The sequence below is a fragment of the Puma concolor genome, chromosome A3 (genome assembly GCF_028749965.1).
Source record: "Puma concolor isolate L17-30 chromosome A3, mPumCon1.1.hap2, whole genome shotgun sequence".
Classification (NCBI taxonomy): Eukaryota; Metazoa; Chordata; class Mammalia; order Carnivora; family Felidae; genus Puma; species Puma concolor.
This window is the reverse complement of record NC_141669.1, coordinates 117,588,076-117,605,721: the sequence shown is the minus strand read 5'-3', so window position 1 is coordinate 117,605,721 and position 17,646 is coordinate 117,588,076. Positions and strand designations below refer to the sequence as shown.

General features: G+C 52.3%; 1 protein-coding gene across 7 annotated transcripts in view; it reads right to left on the bottom strand.

Moving 5' to 3' along the window:
- Window positions 1–1,999: 1,999 nt before the first annotated feature.
- CEP250 (centrosomal protein 250) overlaps window positions 2,000–17,646 on the bottom strand; it is a 52,240-nt gene continuing 36,593 nt past the window's right edge. For 6 of the 7 annotated variants that reach the window (XM_086702059.1, XM_086702061.1, XM_086702060.1 and 3 more), the window contains 11 exons: window positions 17,280–17,418; window positions 15,966–16,305; window positions 14,602–14,723; window positions 13,534–13,654; window positions 12,370–12,491; window positions 9,255–11,864; window positions 6,706–6,798; window positions 6,344–6,499; window positions 5,419–5,505; window positions 4,381–4,443; window positions 2,000–2,524 (listed from right to left, as the gene is read on the bottom strand). In XM_086702059.1, the coding sequence (XP_086558185.1) occupies window positions 2,267–2,524; window positions 4,381–4,443; window positions 5,419–5,505; window positions 6,344–6,499; window positions 6,706–6,798; window positions 9,255–11,864; window positions 12,370–12,491; window positions 13,534–13,654; window positions 14,602–14,723; window positions 15,966–16,305; window positions 17,280–17,418 (4,111 nt within the window). In that variant the 3' untranslated portion in view covers window positions 2,000–2,266. Of the gene's footprint in view, window positions 2,525–4,380; window positions 4,444–5,418; window positions 5,506–6,343; window positions 6,513–6,705; window positions 6,799–9,254; window positions 11,865–12,369; window positions 12,492–13,533; window positions 13,655–14,601; window positions 14,724–15,965; window positions 16,306–17,279; window positions 17,419–17,646 lie in introns of those variants that run through there. The other variant, XM_086702064.1, reaches the window with a different exon arrangement.

The window sequence follows — 17,646 nt, the reverse complement described above, 5'->3', positions numbered from 1 at the left end:
CTGCAGTGTGTGACTGTATACTCCCCACCTCCCTAACCTACAACCAGTATTTCCTTCTCTACTTCATGCTTTTCTGCCTTCACGCTTCTACTAGTCCCGTGTAGGGAAGCATATGAGTCAAGGTAATTAAATTGTGCTCTGGTGATCGTTGCTGTAACATGCAAACTATGGAGGCTGAGAGAATGGGGTGCCGCACCCAGCAGACCCAGGCACTCCCTAGGAACATTGCCCAGACTCTGACTCAGCTCTTGTCCTCTTCGACTCTCAAGACTTTCTGTTCTATACCAGCCTCTAGCAAAGGAGAGGCTGGAACAGAGGAGAAAAAGTTTTGTGAAAGGAGGCCTTTGACCTCAGCTCTGACCTTTCCCCCCAGATTCTGGTGACCAACTTCATCATCCTCAAGTGCATCCACGAGACCTCGCTGGTCAGAGACATTTCCCAACCACCAGATTCGCTGTGGCATGTGGGGTGGAGAAGGAAAGGAAGGTCTGGCCTGATGCCTTTAGGCAAGGTTGGGTCCTGCCTAGAAGATCCACACTCTTCTCTAAGCTAGAGAACCAGAGGTGAAGGACCAAAAAGTAAGGAACCAAGAGAAGTCCTGTTTGTCCTTGAGAACTCCTAGCACAGGAAAGGCCAGGTGAGGATTCTGAGCCACAGGGAATCTGAGTAGAGGCAGGGTCCAGGCCAGCATCTCTGGGGCTCCAGATACAATTCTGGGGAGCTCTAAGCTGTAACTTTTTACTAAGTATCTGTTGCTGAGTCCCATGGCATGAATTTTTAGAACAAAACTTCAGCAGTGGTGAACAGCACCCTGTCTACTGTGTGATGTGATGAAATAGATGGGGCCTGAGCCCTGAGTAAACAGGTTGGGGGAGTGTGGTGCTGCCCTCAAACCCCTGCATTCTTAACTGGCCTTAGCTCCATCTTCAGGCTTAGGAAAAGGAATTCCAGAAGGAAATCAGTTGAAGGGCCAGAGAAAGGCCATGCCCTGCTTTTTTAGAGAAGCTGTTCTCTTAGGCTTCAAGGAAGTTGCCAACAGTTAACTCTTAAGTCTGTGAACTGGGTTCAGTCCTGGGTGCCTCCACCAGGGTGAGTCTATTAGTGACAAATTCTGCCATAGTCTATCCTCTTTACTGGCTTGACATGTGGTTGGACTGCAGAGGACCAGAGTTGGTTCCAGCTGGTGTGTCCAGGAAGGGATGCCAAGGGCATTCACCCAGAGCAGGAGAATGAGGCTCCGTGGAATGTCTGAACTCTACAGACTGACTTTAGCCAAAGGTCAGCTCAGTGTTTTTGAAGCCCCAGAAGTGGTTTTAAGTCAAGAACATATGATGGTTCCTTATTATCCATGAGTTCGAATCTGGATCCCAAGGCCCTCCATAATCTCCCTCCCTCCGCACCCAACCTCAGCCCCAGCACACTCTGCCACAGGCCGACCAATCTCACCAGCATGCCAACTCCTCCATCCTTCAAGGGCCAGCTCATGCCTTCTTGCCTCAGTCCCCAGTCCCCTATGTACTTCTAGTCAGTACACAGTACTGTCTGTGACTCATTGATGAGTGCTCATCTGTTCTTGTCCATTGGACTCCAGCTCCCTGTGGGCAGGGGCTTTGACTTGTTGCATCTGCTCTAAGTCTTCTCTATCAGAATGCAGGCAGATGACAAATTCATGCCATCTGACCGGAATCTTCAGCAAACTTTTTTTTTTTTTTTTAATTTTTTTTTTTTCAACATTTATTTATTTTTGCGACAGAGAGAGACAGAGCATGAACGGGGGAGGGGCAGAGAGAGAGGGAGACACAGAATCGGAAACAGGCTCCAGGCTCTGAGCCATCAGCCCAGAGCCTGATGCGGGGCTTGAACTCCCGGACCGCGAGATCGTGACCTGGCTGAAGTCGGACGCTCAACTGACTGCGCCACCCAGGCGCCCCAGCAAACTCTTCTTTAACAGAAACCCTGACATGCTATTGCCACCCAGTGACACAAGTGGAGACAGCAGCAGAGAACAAACACAGAGACCTGGGGTTTATTGTTGGAGGGGAGGAGAAAGATTGGGTGAAGTGCTGGGATAATACATTCTAGACAAGAGGCAGTAAAGTTCCCTTGGCTAGAGCAAAGCACTCCTCTAGGGTGACTCCGTGGGCTACAGGCAGGTGTAACTTGCCTCGTTTCCAGCATTGCAGACTTCCTTCCCTCTTCCTGGGCCATAGCAGCCATCTGTGTGTGTGTTCCCTGGCTGGTCCGTATCCTGCCCTGGCTGTGGCTGCTACCTGGAGGTGGCTTGGGTAGGGCTGGGGCATAGCAGGACCGGCCCTGGGGATGTCAGACTTTGAGTCAGGGACTCATCTAGCTTGCGGGTCTCAGCCTCCAGGACAGTGGCCTCAGGGGTCTGGGCCACGGCCAGAAGTGAGTGGGAGAGGCTGTGGTGCAGGCCTGCCAGCTCACGGCTCGTCTGCGTCGAGCGAGCGATGTAGTCCTGCCTCTGCTTCCGCTCCAAGGCCAGCTGGGCGCGCAGCAGGGCCACCTGCGGGGGTGGGGGGGCAGGAAAATCGAGAGGGAAAGAGTAATTAAGTGCCTCGAGGCTGACCCACGCCTTCCCACTCTGCTCCTGTGTCTTTTGTGACAGCGCATTTTTTTTATTAACGTTTATTTATTTTTGAGACAGAGAGAGACAGAGCATGAACGGGGTAGGGACAGAGAGAGAGGGAGACACAGAATCAGAAGCAGGCTCCAGGCCCCGAGCCATCAGCTCAGAGCCCGACGCGGGGCTCGAACTCACGGACCACGAGATCGTGACCTGAGCTGAAGTCAGACGCTTAACCGACTGAGCCACCCAGGTGCCCCCGTGATAGCGCATTTGAAGCAACTACCACACACAGATCTCAGGATCAGGCTTTAGTGTTTAGGGCAAGGGCCCCTGGGAATCATGGAAAAATCCAATGATTCTCAACCGTGGCTGCACAGGAGGCTCAAACTGGGACTTTAAAAACAACAGCAACAACAAACTATTCATCAACTTTATTGAGGGATCATTTATATGTAATAAAATGCCCAGATTTTAAGTGTAAATTTTGATGAGTTTCATAATGTACATACGCATGTATAACCACCATCCCGATCAAGATACAGAATATTTTAATCACTGCAGAAAGTATTTCTGTGCCCTTTTGGAAGCTTTTAAGAAATACTCTGACTTGGGGCACCTGGGTGGCTCAGTCAGTTAAGCATCCGACTCTTGGTTTCAGCTCAGGTCATGATCTCGCAGTTTGTGAGTTGAAGCCCCATGCGGGGCTCTGAGCTGACAGTGCAGAGCCTGCTTGGGATTCTCACTCTATCTCTCTCTCTGCCCCTCCCCTGCTCATGCTCTCTCTCTCTCTGCCTCTCAAAATAAATAAACCTTAAAAAAAAATTAAAAAAAATATTCTTACTTAATTAGACTGCAGTGAGGCCTGGGCATCAGCATTTTTTTCAAAGCTCCCCAGGTGGTTCTAATGTGCAGCCACGGATGAGAATCCCTGCTTTATTAACCTTTCCATTTCTCTGAGTACACTGAAACTACCAGGAAGTGGTTACTAGGAGCTCAGGGCAGGTCCAGGACTAGGGTGAGGCAGAGAGGCTCCTGGGGTACAAAATTTAATGAGGGACTCCAGGTTGATAGTGAGCACCTCCTTAAATTCTCCACCCAACGTGCTTCCCTTGCCTCACCCTAGTCCAGGCTCCATCTCAGGACTGCTTTGTCTGAATTCAGAGTGATAGCTAAGTCTAGCTGTAGAGATAGGTTCTGCCAGTAGTGACTATTAATTCCTGAAAGAGGCTTAGAAATAAAAATTCCACAGTTCTTATTACTCCTGGGTCTTGAAAGACAGGGTGAACCTCTAGGTGAGGCCAAAGAGGCAAGAAGTCACTCAATACTGGTTTCCCTGAGCATGGCAGCTTGAGCTGAAGTATGGATCTTGGCACTGGTCCCAGACTACTTTGCCTGCTGTGCTGGCAACAGTTCTGCCTGCAAAGGTGCATTTGAGGGCACAGGAGGCCAGGATGCTTCTGTTTGCTTTTGTCTTTCCTCCTAGAATCTTCTGTGTGCCCCTCAGCCCTCTTCCTTCTCCTTTCCCTTCCTAAGGAGGAACCTGGAAGTCTGGGGTCTGGAACATGCTTCCTTTCCCACTCTTGCCCTAAGCAGATGGGAGGTTGAGTCAGCCAAAGTGTCCAACTTTGGCTCTTGCCTTCCACATAGACTGAAGTTCTGTGAGGGAGAAACCATTTCCCCTCTCCCTGCTGGAGGCGCACAAAGGGTCAAGCACACGGCAGACACTAACGCCTTGTTGCCTGTCTGCAACAGAGGGAAAGGGGACTTAGAAAGCTGATCCTTCCAGAACATACCTCTTTCTGCAATTCAGCCATGTGCTTGGCATCTGAGGTGCCCTTCTGTCCTCCTCTTGCATCCTATGGAAGATAAATGCCATTCCTGTTGGAACAAGCCTTCCCACCCTGTGGGTTCTGTAGGCAACCCCAGCCAGCTCATCCCAGTCCTGGGGACCAAGGCAAGGGCTATGGTCCCAGTTCAGAAGTGTCTGAACCCAGACTGGACTCCAGGTGGCACCATGACCCTGGGGCAAGGAAGCCCAGGAGGACCCAAGCCAGCTTAATGGACACCCATGGAGACCTGATGCTGAGCATCCAGAAGGCTTGAATGGCATTGGCTTGAGTCACCTTTTCGTTTATAGAAGTACACCACACATCTGGTTTGTGCTAGCCCTGGGCTGTGACCTAGGGATGCAGAAAGGAAGACAGGGTACCTAGGGATGCAGAAAGGGAAGCTTTCATAAAGGGGGAGAGACAGAGAGCCTGAGGGATGCTCAGCCACCAGAAGCAGTCTCTCCCTGACAGGCTGCGGCGCTGTTGACTGATGGGCATAACTCAGCTAAAAGAGTGCTGGTTTGGGGAGTCTTCCCCCAATTCCTTACCCGAAAAAGTGAGTACCATGGACCCTAATCTTGTAAATTCAGTACTACAAGAGAGGAGATCCAAGAGGCCCACAAAGTTGCTATCAAGCTTCCAAGGCACCTCAGGGTCTGGCCAGCATCACCCGTCACCCATATGCCAGGGATTCCGACCAGAAGCCCGATGAGCCCCACTCCTGGGTAAGCCTGAGACCCTGGTCTGGGAGCAGGAAGGCTATACATCAGTGAAGGCTTACTGAGTTTCTGATAATGCAGGGCTGCCAGCCATGACTCCATCCCCACCCCTTCCTGGGTCCGGGACACACTGAGCTGTGCTAGGCTGGCCAGAACCAAGCCAGGAGGGGCTATCTGGATCAGCTAACGTGGGCGTCTCCCCTTGTGAGGGTAGACTGAGATATGCTCTGCAGGCGGCTGTTTCTGATCCTCTGGAGGCTGCAGTCAATAAAAAGAAGCAAACCTGCTGTGTGGCTTCGCTGACTTCCAGGATGCCCGTCCGCAATGCACGCATGGAGTCCCTCTTCAGCCTCCTGCGCTCTCGCTCTACCTGCCGAGATGCAGGTGAGAAGTCAGGGCTTGGCTTGGCTATGGGGCTGCAGCAGAACTGCCTTTCTCTCTTTCTCTCTTTCTCTCTCTCTCTTTTTTTTTTAAGTAGGCCCTCTGCCAGAGTGGAGACCAACTCAGGACTTGAACTCACGACCCTGAGATCATGACCTGAGCTGAGATCAAGAGTCAGATGCCTGGGGCCCTTGGGTGGCTCAGTGGGTTGAGCGTCCAACTTCGGCTCAGGTCATGATTTCATGGTTCGTGAGTTTGAGCCCCACATCGGGCTCACTGCTGTCAGCGCAGAGCCCTCTTCTCTCTCTGCCCTTCCCCTACTTGTGCTCTCTCTCAAAAAACAAACAAACAAACAAACAAACAAACAAACAAAACAGAGCGAGACATTTAACCAACTGAGCCACCCAGGTGCCCCAGAAGTGCCTTTTTCGAGAGAAAGCTGATGTGGGGGTGGGTGTGAGCACAGGGACAGCAACCACGAGAAGGTAAGCTCCTGGGTTGAGGAGAGCACATGCCAGGGCAGCCCTGAAAGCAGAGATGTGCTGATGGGGCAGAGGAGGTAGGGCTGGCCTCTCAGGCTTTCAGAGTAGGTTTAGCAAACATTTTCTGTAGCGTTTTGGCTTTGCGGGCCTTTAGATCTCTGTCACAACTATTCAACTCCACTACTGTGGTGTTCCCATGAAACTTTCTTCTCAGCAGTGGGCAGCAAGCCGAATGTGGCCCTTGGGCTAGGGTTTACCACTCGGCTCTGGGGGCCACACAAGAAGTGGAGATGCCTGCCCATCGGACCCTAGACGAGGGAGCTGAGGACAGGAGAAACAACCTACCTGCTCCAAGGTGGCCCGCAGCTGGACATTGTGGCGCTGCAGCCTGCTCCGGTCAATCTCTAGCTGTGCCACTGCTTGCTGGAGTTGTTCCAGCCTTTGTCCCCACAGCTGCTTCTCCTCCATCCCAGGACTCGGTTCAGCCTCCACTCCAGGGACCTGCAGGAGAGACCTGTGACTCTCACCTGGGCAGCCCCATAGACAGATGGGGAATAGATAGCAGGTAAAGGGACCAATCTGACAGGTCTGAGCTTCAGGGACCCAATTCCCAAAAGAGGGAGGGACAAGCCCCCTGTAAAGGAGCTTCCTCCTGGCCATTTCTTCCCACTGGGCCTCCAGCTCACCTCTTCCAGCTGTACACCTACCTCTTCTCTGGGCCCCCGTTCTGCTCTGCTGGTCGAGCTGGGGCTGAGGAGTCGCTCCTTCTCTAGAGCCTGCCTGGTGAGCTCCAACTCATCCTGGGGTATCAAGACGTGGAGCAAATTACACCATGGCAACCTCATATCCAGACCCACCCTACCTTCCATCCTCATGAAAGCCAGTTAATTTTCTCATCAGGTTATAGTCTTATTGTTCCTGGAGACTCTGAGCTATTCTAGTGCAGAATCTTTATTTTACAGATGGACAAAGCAAAGAAGCAGAGAGGGGTCTCTTCAAGGATACATGGTGGGCTACGACTAAAATTTACCTGGCTCATCTGAGATCTCCCACAAGCTAAGCAACAACTTGGAGCACTGAGGTGTTGTAGACACGAGAGCATGGACTCAGTAGAGCTGGGCATTATGTCACCACTTACTGGCTCTGTGACTTGGGTCAAGATGAGTGGAGGCTATTTGACTTGGGTCAAAATGACTATATGCTCCACGAAGCATAGATTGAGCCTTTGGCATTAAATCCCTCTTGATAAATGGTGACTCCAGTGCTAGATATTTTCTAGGTGCCGTATGTCACACAAATGGTAATGATCAAGAAGAGAGACAGGTAAGAGGAAATGAATGTATGTGTGTGGGTGGAGATTGTCTGGGAGACAGGAAGAGCCTAGCAGTAAACAGGCTGCATTCTAGAGTCAGACTCCTTAGAGCTAGTTCTGCCACTGACTGGCCATATGACCTTGGACAAGTTGCATAGCCTCTCTGAACTATAAACTGAAGCTAACAATTCCTAGTTCTCAGAGTTGTTGTGGAAGGAAGTGAGAGTAACAGTGCCCGGCATGGAAAATGCTTAAAATAAAAAAATGGTAGCGCTGCAATGAAGGGCAGCATCTAAGAAATGTTCTTGAGTGTTTGGAGTGGGGTGCAGGGGGAGCCTGACCTGAGCTACAATACTGCTTAGTGACCGTCCTGCCCAGCTAAGCACCTTTCCTAGAAATAGGAAAGGAATTCTACGTGGTGAATGCTTCTTTCCTATGCACTTTCTATGTATTATCTCACTTCATACTCAAGACGGCCCTACAGGGCTGGTTACTGTCATTCCCTATTTTATCGAAGAGAAAACCATGAGTCAGAGAAGTGAAGGCACTTATCTAGGGTCACACAGCCCATAAACTGCAGGACTATATTGCAAACCCAGGAACTTGACTCCAAAATTCACAAATGTATCCCCTTCTCTGCATATTGCTTCCAGAAGGCAAGTCCCAGCAGTGTTGGGTGTCTGAGTGGGGTTCTCTGGGGCTCAGCCACGGTCAAGGCACCAGGATGTAGAGTCAATTTCCCGGGAAAAATGGGCTGGGTTGCTCTTGGCAAAAGAGATAATGCTTCTCTATGGCCAAGTCAACCTTGCTCTCCTGACTGCCTACTCTGTACAGGGCTGGTGCTCAGTGCCGGGGGTGTGAAGGGGACAAAGACATGGCCCCTGACCTTGAGGTTGAATGCTATACCCTAAGGTCCACTTCTCTCACTCAACATTCCACCTAGACTAGTGCACTTATCCCTAACTGTGGAGGACCTTGAGTCTCTGTCTCCAGTCTCATCCTTCAACCTCAGATCACTTTACAGACCTGCCCACTGGACATCACCCCATGCATGTCCCACAGGCACCTCACTCCACTGCCATTCCATAGCGTCCCTGAAACCTGCCTCTGAGCAGAGATCTGGGGGTTTGGTTTCCTTCTGCCCATTCTTCACTCCCCTGTCTCTTAGTCAACTGCCAGAAGTCCCATGAGCCCCTAGGTCCACCCTCATGTCACCATCCACCCTTACTATCTTAGGCCATCATCTGTCTCCAGACTTGGATGACAGCCTCCTCATTGGTCTCCTTAGATTTGTTGCTCCACATGGCAGCCTGAACAATTCTCTTGAACTGTACATCGGATTGTGTCCTATACACACACACACACACACACACACACACCTCATCTGCCCCAAACACTTCATCCAAGTTCCGCTGGTCACCCAGGTCCTTAACATAACTTAAAAGCGTGGAACGAGGGGCCCCTGTCACCTTGTCTTCTGTTGCCAACTGTCCCTCTGTGTCCCAGTCAGCCTGAAGTCCCTGCACAGATACTCCACACCCTCCTTCCTCTTTCTTCTTCCCCAAAAAGCTCCTCCCCCAACCTGTGCTTGGCTAATTCCTTACTGGTCCCTTCAGATCTAATCTTAAACCCCACTTTTACTGGGAAGCCTTTCAGGAAAGCTTTCCACTAGGGAAAGGCTGAGTGTCCCTCTAGTGTGCTCAGAGCATACTAAACTTCTCTAATGAGGCACTAAATATAACTAGACATTGCATTCTAATTGCTTATCTTCTAGACTCAGGGCAGGAACTGTGGGTGGCTTATTCTCTCCATATCCCCCCAGACCAGCACGATAATCTGGATCCCACTTAGGTCTCTTGCACCCTGAGGTGCCACAAGCCCAGGGTGCCAGACAGCCCCCCTGGGCTCAGTCAGACCGGCCGTTACTGCCGGGGAGGAACTCACCTGCAACCTCTGGCGTTCTGAGTCCCGCTCCAGAACAGAGGCTTGTAGGAGCATGGCCACCTCCTGCAGATTGCTGACACTAGCCTTGCTCTGGGCCAGGGACAGTGCCAAATCCTGGGCCTTCTCCCTCCACTCAATCTCCCTGGCCTCTGTCTGCCTCAGGGCTGCCTGGAGTCGCTCCAGCTCTTGCTGAAGCCGGGGCCCTAAAGCATCAAATTGTGTAGAGGGCTCCTCCGCTGGGGAGGCTGTGTGGCTGTGCGGTGAGTCCTCCAGATTCTTCCTTTGCTGGGCCTCCCTCAGCCCCAGAATCTCCTCTTCCTTTTGGGCTAGAGTCAGCTGCAATTCCCTTAGGCTTTCCCGGAGGCCCCTCATCTCTTCCTCTTCTCTCTCCTGCCCTGCACCTTGCTTCCCTTGATCTTCTCGGTCCCTCTGGGCCAGAGACTGCTCTAGCAGCTGCCCCTGTCTCTTCTGATGACTCAGCTCGTCATCCCTCTGGGCAAGTGCCCGCTGGAGCTGCTGCACAGCCTCCTGATGTCGGAGATCCCGGTCCCGGATCTCCCCTTCCCGCCTTCTCAGGGCCTCCTCCAGCTGCCGGGCTTGTGCCTGGCAGGAGTCCAGGGCAGCCTGCAAGGTGGCTGTGCTGGCCTCCAGGTTGCGGCTCAATTCTGCCTGGCCAAGGAGACGCTGCTCCTTCTCCTGCAGGGTAGCCTGAGCCTCGCTGAGGGCCTCCTGCAGAGCCTCAGCCCGGGCCCGGGCTGTCTCTTCCCGATGCTGGGAGGACCGGCCATCTGCTTGCACGGCCTCCAGCTCCCGGCCCCGCTCCTTGAGCATGGTCTCTGCCTGCAGCAGGCTGTCCTGCAGGCCCCGGATCTCCACCTCGTGCTCCTGAGCACGCTCCGCACACTGCTGCCGGAGGGCCAGCAGAGCCTCCTCCTGTTCCCGAGACTCAGCCCTGAGGTCCCCCAGCACCTCCTCCAGGGCCTGCACCCTCTGTCCCTCCACCACCAGCTCTTCCCGGAGCCTTCGCACATGCTCCTTGTGGTCCTCAAGCTCCCCCTGGCGCTCTTTCAGTACTGCGTGGGCTTGCTCCAGGGCTCTCTGCAGCGTGCTTGCCTTTTCCTTCATGCTCTCCTCCTGTCCCTGCGCCTGCTGCTGCTGCTGCTGCAGGGCCTCGAGCTCCTGGTCCCTCTGAGCCAGGGCTCTCTGGGTCTCTTCCAGGTGACCCTGAAGTGACTGCTCTTTCAGCTGCCCCTGTTCCCTGGCTTCCTGCAGGTGCCGCTGCAGGACCACGATCTCCTGCTCCCGTTGGGTCAGGAGGAGGCTGGTCTCACCCACCTTCCTGTGTAGGCCCTGGAGCTGCTGCTCCAGATGGCCCTTGTGCTCCTTCAGTTCTTGGATACGTTCCTGCTGGCATTCCACCTCCTTCTCCTTATCACGCAGGATCAGTTTCATGTGCTCCAGGCTCCCGCGCTGTGCTTTACTCTGGCCCTTCCCTTCCTCTGCCCGCTCCTGCATCAGTGGCCTCTGGGAGGCCAGCTCCCGGCCCCGCTCTCTCAAGGATAGTTTGATCTGTCCCAGGTCCTCCTCTAGGATCTTGGTCTGCAGCGTCCTCTGATCCTCTAGGACCTGAATCCTCTCTCTCTGCAGCACCATGTCCTGGTCCCTCCTCTCGAGGTCCTGAGTCAGGTGCTCCTTCTGCCTCTGCAGCTCCTCGATCTGTTCTCGCTGGGACTGCAGCTCCTGGTCCTTGTCCTGGAGCTCTCTGGCCAGAAGGGTGCTGCGGCTCTCCAGCTCGTGGATCTGGCTGCTCTGTGCCTGCAGCTCCTGGCTCCTTTCCTCCAGGTCCAGTGTAAGGTGGGTCAGAGCCAGCCTCTGCACCTCCCTCTGGTCCTCCAGCTCCTCGATTGCCTTTTGCTGGCACTCCATTTTGTGGTGGTTTTCTTCTAGTTCCAGGGCCAGGCATTCCAGTGTAACCAGCTGCTTCTTCAGATCCTGAATCTGTCCCTTCTGGGACTCGATCACCTGGGCCTTCTTCTCAAGTTCGAGAAGCTGATGCTCCAAGATGTTCCTCTGTGTCTCTCGATCCTTCTCGAGCTCTTTGATCTGCTCCCTCTGCACAGCCAGCTTCTGTTCCTGCTCCTGGACGGCCATGGGCAGATGCTCTAAAACAGACCTGCACTTCTCCAGCTCCTGGATCTGTTCTTGTTGCACATCTACCTCTTGGTTCCTCTTCTTCAGGTCCAGAGATAGGACTTCCAAGGCAGCCTTTTGCATTTCCCGTTGTTTCTCCAGTTCCTGGATATTTCCCCGCAAAGTCTCTACCTCCCCTTCTCTTTTGGATAGGGTCTGGGCCAGGATAGCTAAATTCTCCTGCAGAGCCTTGCCATGGGCCACCTTCAGCTCACCCTGCTCCTGCAGAGCCTGGGCTCGCTCACGCTCGGCCTCCGCTTCCTTAATCTTGAGTTTCAGGGCCGAACGAGCATTTCTCAAGTCCTCCTCCAGGGCCCCGGCAGCACTGGCCTGAGCCCTGGCTTCTGCCACAGATGCCTGCAGCCTTTCCACCTGGGCCATCAGGTTCTCCTTAGTTGCCTGAAGTAGCTCTCGCTCATTCTAGAAAACAAGATGCAAAACCAGCTTAGACTACACTTCCCCGATGTGGTCACCCCTGCACAGGCCCTTCCTCGCCTTACCTCTGCAGCACCAGCAATGTCAGGGAGTGACAAAAAGAACCTGTGCACTCCCCTTAAGCTGATACTGTAAACGATCATCCCTACCACATTCCAGGGCTCTGCTAGGCCCAGAGGAGAAAGCTAGAGGCAAACGAGCCATCTCAGACTCTGGCCCTTCAGGGCAAGGGACAAAAATGTCTACCTTAATTCGGAAAAACTCATTGGAGGAGGATTCACTGGGGCCTTAATAATGGCCCTCATAGCCACAGAGACAGACAGGGAAACACAGAGCCTTGCTTAAGGAAGCTGGGCACTACATATGAATGAGGTATGGTCACTGGCCATAGTGAGTCTGGCCACTGGCCAAGGTGAGTCTGGAGCTGCAGACCTGGCCCCTAAGGACTATCCCGAAAGAAATCCCCTACCCCAAACCAGGGCTGCCTCACCTGGGCCTCTATTCCCTGCAGCTCTGCTTGCCATAGCTGACTCTGTAATGATGCCACAGTCTCATGCAGTTCCGTCAGCTCACATTCAAGGGAGTTCTGTTTTCCTTCCCACTTGGATTTCTCTTTGGGAAGAGGGGAGGTAGTAGAGCGAGGCCCATGATTGAGGGTGGAGGAAAAGAGGGATATAGGGGCAGATGGAAGGTGAGGCACAGAATCAAAGGGGGAGAAGGCCAAGAAGGAGAGAATTACATCCAGTTTCATAGACACATCACCCATCTTCCAGCTGCTCCTGGTGGTCTAGGCTCTTTGCTGCTTCCAGACTCACATCTGGATCTGCTGCCCAGAGCGAGCACTTGCCTGACTGCCCTCCCAATACACCTCATCCTGATCACACACAGCTCTCCACCCCTGGGCTCCCAACAGGGTGGAGCTCAGTGACGTTGGAAATCGTTGCTGGTCTCCAGTTCTATGGTTTGGAGAGGTTGCTAGAAACTAGGCTCGCTCTGCTGGCTGTACACCATTTCTGCAAAAGATACCAGAACCCAGCTCTATGTGTGTGGCTCTCAGGAAGCCCTTTGCGGACACTTTCAAGACCCAGACTCCCTCCCTAAGTTGTCCTCTTCTCTTCTACAATGGAGCTTGGCCCTCAAGACCCTCCATTTCCTTTCCTTTCCAAGTAGTCCCCACCCTTTCCAGCCCTTGGCTGTGGCAGGGGTATGTTCTCCCCAGATCGCCCCACTTCGCTGTCTCTCAAACAAGCCCATAATCCTTCTGTTGTCAAAGTTTAATAATTTTGAGGACACAGTTGGAGATGATAAAAATAAATAATATGGATAAATGACAAAAGATACATAATTTTATAATGTTCTCAAATAGCCCTGGCCCTAGGTTGCCAGTTTTTAAACACAGACAGAGAAAGTGGAAGCCTAGCCAGGAACCTCTCTCAGTTCATCCAATCTGTCCCCCTGAATCCCTTCTTCTAGGATGGCCCACAAAGGCCAAACAAAGCAGAAAACTAGTTCACAGGGGTCATCACCCCTTTGGAGATGTCTCTAGGTATCTTTTCTCACATTTGTTAGTGAGCAGTGAAGAGTGGCTGCCTGTTCTGGGCTTCTGGTGCTTCCTCTCTCTTCCCTCCAAATCTCCCTGCCTTGAGCTTCTCACCTTCCTGGTTCTGGGAGAGCTTTCTCTGCAGATGCTGTAATTCTCTGCAGACCTGACTTTTCTCTGCCTCTGTATCCGTGAGACGCTGTTCCAGCTTCTGGGCCTGCTCCCTCAGGTCATCCTGGGAAAGGAAGGGCGAAGCTGACCCCCAAGTGCCTCTTCTTCCACAAAGCTATCCCAGCCCCATACCCAAGCTGCCCCCTCCTTCCTCTCAGCCCTTGTGGGGTCTGCCACTGCGGATCTAGTCCCTGATCGCTCCTGGGAGTGATGACAGACTCTGCTCCAACTGGCTGGAGCCTAGAATCACACCTAGAATCACCTCTGTGTGCCTTCTGAAATGCAACTTGCTGATGTCTTAGCCTGGGGTCCCCTCTCCTTTCCCCAAACTCCTACTTCAAAGATCAGTTCAAGTGTCACTTCTTCCCTCCCTGTGTCCCTCTCCAAGCTGGAATGAACTGTCCCTTCCTCCCATTATCATCATTTGTATCTGTTATTGATCTGATCAATTCTATCAGTTCTATCTTAGAACACAGTTTGCTTCCTTGGCCTCCTTGAGGGTGGAGAGTTGGTCGTTCTCCTTTCTGTACCATCAGCTCACAGTGGCTGGCATACTCACTTTTTATTGAATGATAGGGTCACCAAGGGGTGGAATTTACGGGACTTTTGGTTCAGTCTTAGGCCCACAATGTTCCTATAAATGGCAACCTCAAATTTCAGCAGTCCCCAATTTGTTGGGTTTTTCTTGGACATCTTGGCACCAAGAATAAATAATTCATGGCTGAGAGGAAAATGATACAAACAATATCCCTCATCTGCGCAGGCTTTTCAAGCTCACAGAGCCCACTCAAATCCCTCACTCACTTGATCCTCACACCCCTGGGGGGCAGACATGATTTGCCCCAGTTAACTAGTGAAGTCCAGGCCCAGGAAACCACATTCTGTGCTCGTGCTTGCCAGGCAGTAAGTGATGGAAGTGGAACTCATCGCAACTTGATCTGGGGAATAAAACAGTTCAAACCGAGTCTCTGGGGAGGGAAGAGTTCAAGGAAGAAGAGCAGAGAATCGTACCCGAGCCTGCTGGGTCTTCCACAGGTCTTGGTGAAGCTTGTGGAGGGCAGATGCCACAGCCTCAGCTGACAGAGCTGTCAGGAGGGGCCCTCTCTTAAAGAGAATCCTGGCTCCATTCTGGTCTGAAAAAATGAGGAAACACCTCCTGACTTGGCGGCACTATGAAAGGAAACGGCCAAACCTCCCCTGGTCCAAACCTCCCCTGGTCCGTACAGCCTTGGCCTTCCCCCGATCCCTCCTTTCCCCAAAGAACCCCTTCTGAGCAGTTCATTTATCACGCACTTTTTTAAGTTTATTTATTTTGAGAGAGAGAGAGAGCACGCGCACGCGTGAGTGCAAACGGGGGAGGGGCAGAGAGGTGGGGAGACAGAATTCCTGCTGAGAGAGGAAGAGACAGAGAAGTTTCTCCTACAGTCAGCCCAGAGCGCCATGCCATGCTCAGTCCCACTAACCATGAGACCATGACCTGAGCCAAAGCCAAGAGTCAGATGCTTAACTGACTGAGACACGCAGGTGCTTACATCATCCACTTTCTGCATTCCTATGTGCCAGGAGCTATGGCAGGCACTAGATAATGCTAGCTATCATTTGTTAAGTAAGCATTTAGTAAATGCCTATTTTACTACATAATCTCATTAACTCCTTAGAAAAATCCCCAGAGGTATGTACTTTTAACATCCTCATTTTATTTCATTTTATTTTATTTTATAAGTTTATTTATTTTGAGAGATAGAGTGTGAGCGGGGGAGGAGCAGAGAGAGGGAGGGAGACAGAATCCCAAGCAGGCTCTGCACAATCTCACGAACCATGAGATCATGACCAGAGCTGAAATCAACAGTCAGGTGCTCAACCAACTGAGCCACCCAGATGCCCCATCCTCATTTTAATGTTTGCTTATTTTTGAGAGAGAGGAAGACAGAGTGTGAGTGGGGGAGGGGCAGAGAGGGAGACACAGAATCTGAAGCAGGCTCCAGGCTCCCAGCTGTCAGCACAGAGCCCGATGTGAGGTTTGAACCCATGAACTGCAAGATCATGACCTGAGCCGAAATCGGACACTTAACAGACTGAGCTACCCAGGCACTGTGACCTCATCCTCATTTTATTTATTTATTTATTTATTTATTTATTTATTTATTTATTTATTATTTTTCCTCATCCTCATTTTAAAGTTTAAAGAAAATCAAGCCCAAAGGATAGGCGACTTGCCCAGGCACACATGTCTATCAAATGGCAGAGTGGTGATTCAAACTCTGATTGAATTAATTCCGGAGTCTGTGACCTTAGCCTTGCTGCAACATTGCCTAAGAAACCACATGCCCCTTCCTTATCCAGGGAGCCAGGCCTGAGTTCTTGGGTGGTCTTACCTGGCTCTGGGGCCCCGAGGGAAGCAGAGTCCCCTCCGCCATGCAGCTCAGGCCTGTTCTCGCAAGCAGACCCCAGGGCCTGCTGCAGGACAGAACAGAGGCTGGCCAGCTGGGCTTGCGCCTGCTGCCCGGGCTGCTGCTCTGCTGCCAGGGCCGCCAGCTGGTTCTCTGTGCTGCGCAGCCGGAGCTGGACTTGGGCCGCCTTGGTTTCCAGGGCCCGCAAGGAAGCTCGCAGCTGCTGCTCTGTTACTCGAGATGCCTCCAGCTCCTCTAGCAGTTGTGCTTCCTGGGCCAGAAAGTCAGCCTCCTTTTCCTTCACCTCCTGCTTTAGTAATTCCACCTGCCAGGAAGGAAGTGTTGTCACTCTGAGCAGGGAGTGGACACCCTCTTGTCAGACCCTCCCGGCCTCACCCCACTCAATCCCTATGCACATCTTGATTGGCGCTGGGAGGCTCAGCTCCCCAGCAGGCAAGGAGAGCTCTGGAATGAGTGTTACCCTCGATCTGACCTGCATGTCCACCTACTGACTCCTGACCCATGGGCCTGGGCAACGCAAATGGGTTGTGGCCTGGTCCACCTGGCAGTGATGCCAGATCCCTGCTATGATCAGAGCTCTTCCTGAAACCCTGACGCTGAGCCTAAATAAGACCAGTCACAGTAATAATGGCTACCACTTATAGAGGGCTTACTGTGTTCCTGACACTTTATACATTCCTATAATAGTTAAGAATTATCATCCTTGTTTTATGGATGAAGAAACTGATGCTCACACAACCTGGAAGCAGTAGGGCTGGGAGCCAAATCCAGCACTAATGACCAGACCTGGTCCTTCTCTGCCCCAGTCTACCATCTAGCTCTTCCTGGCTCACCCTTCCCATCCCGGTTCTGGCTTTCCTTGGCATCCGAGGTATGGGGTCCTGCAGTGAGCAGACCAAGTCCCAAAGTTTTCTTGCTGCTGCCTACTTGATCTGCATAATAACCTGTTCCACTGCTGTGTCTTGCCAGGCTGACCGAGCGCACTTAGACGTGGCCATGCTTGACCGGGCCTGTGTGGCTCTGCTCCTTTGGGCGCCACGTTTTGGGCTGTCAGATTCCTTACAGGGGCCATTCTCAACTCTGGGCCAGGTTCCCAAGCCCCCACCCTGCCCAGTTCTGACTTGCCTCTCTTGCCAGGGTGGCTGAAGTCCCAGCACACCCTGTAATATGGAAAAAGAGAACGGCCCTCTTTATGAGAAGATCCTAAACAGTCGCCCTCTCTACTCCAGGAGTGGGCTTCCACCAAGGAATGGGGCCCATCACCAGCGTGGGAAGTACCTGGGCGCTGAGCTCCTTCTGCCCTCCCTGGGCCTCCTGCAAGTCCTGGCGCAGGGAGCTCAGCTCTTGTTGTCGAACAGAGTCCGCTTCTTGTAAAACAAGGAGTCTCTGCTCCTTTTCCACCAGTGACTGAATCAGGCTAAAGAGAGGTCAGAGGTCTAAGGTCATTCTCTCAGGGAATGAAGAACTGACTGTGCTAAACACAGCACTCATAATTAGAGAGAAAAACTAACAATAATTATAGTGAAACAATAAAAGCTAGCATTTATTGAGCACCGACTGAGTACTCCTACGTACTTCATGCATATGATACTTGCCTTCAGCTGCACAGTTTATTCTTCTCTGGTAGATTCCGGAAATACCTACG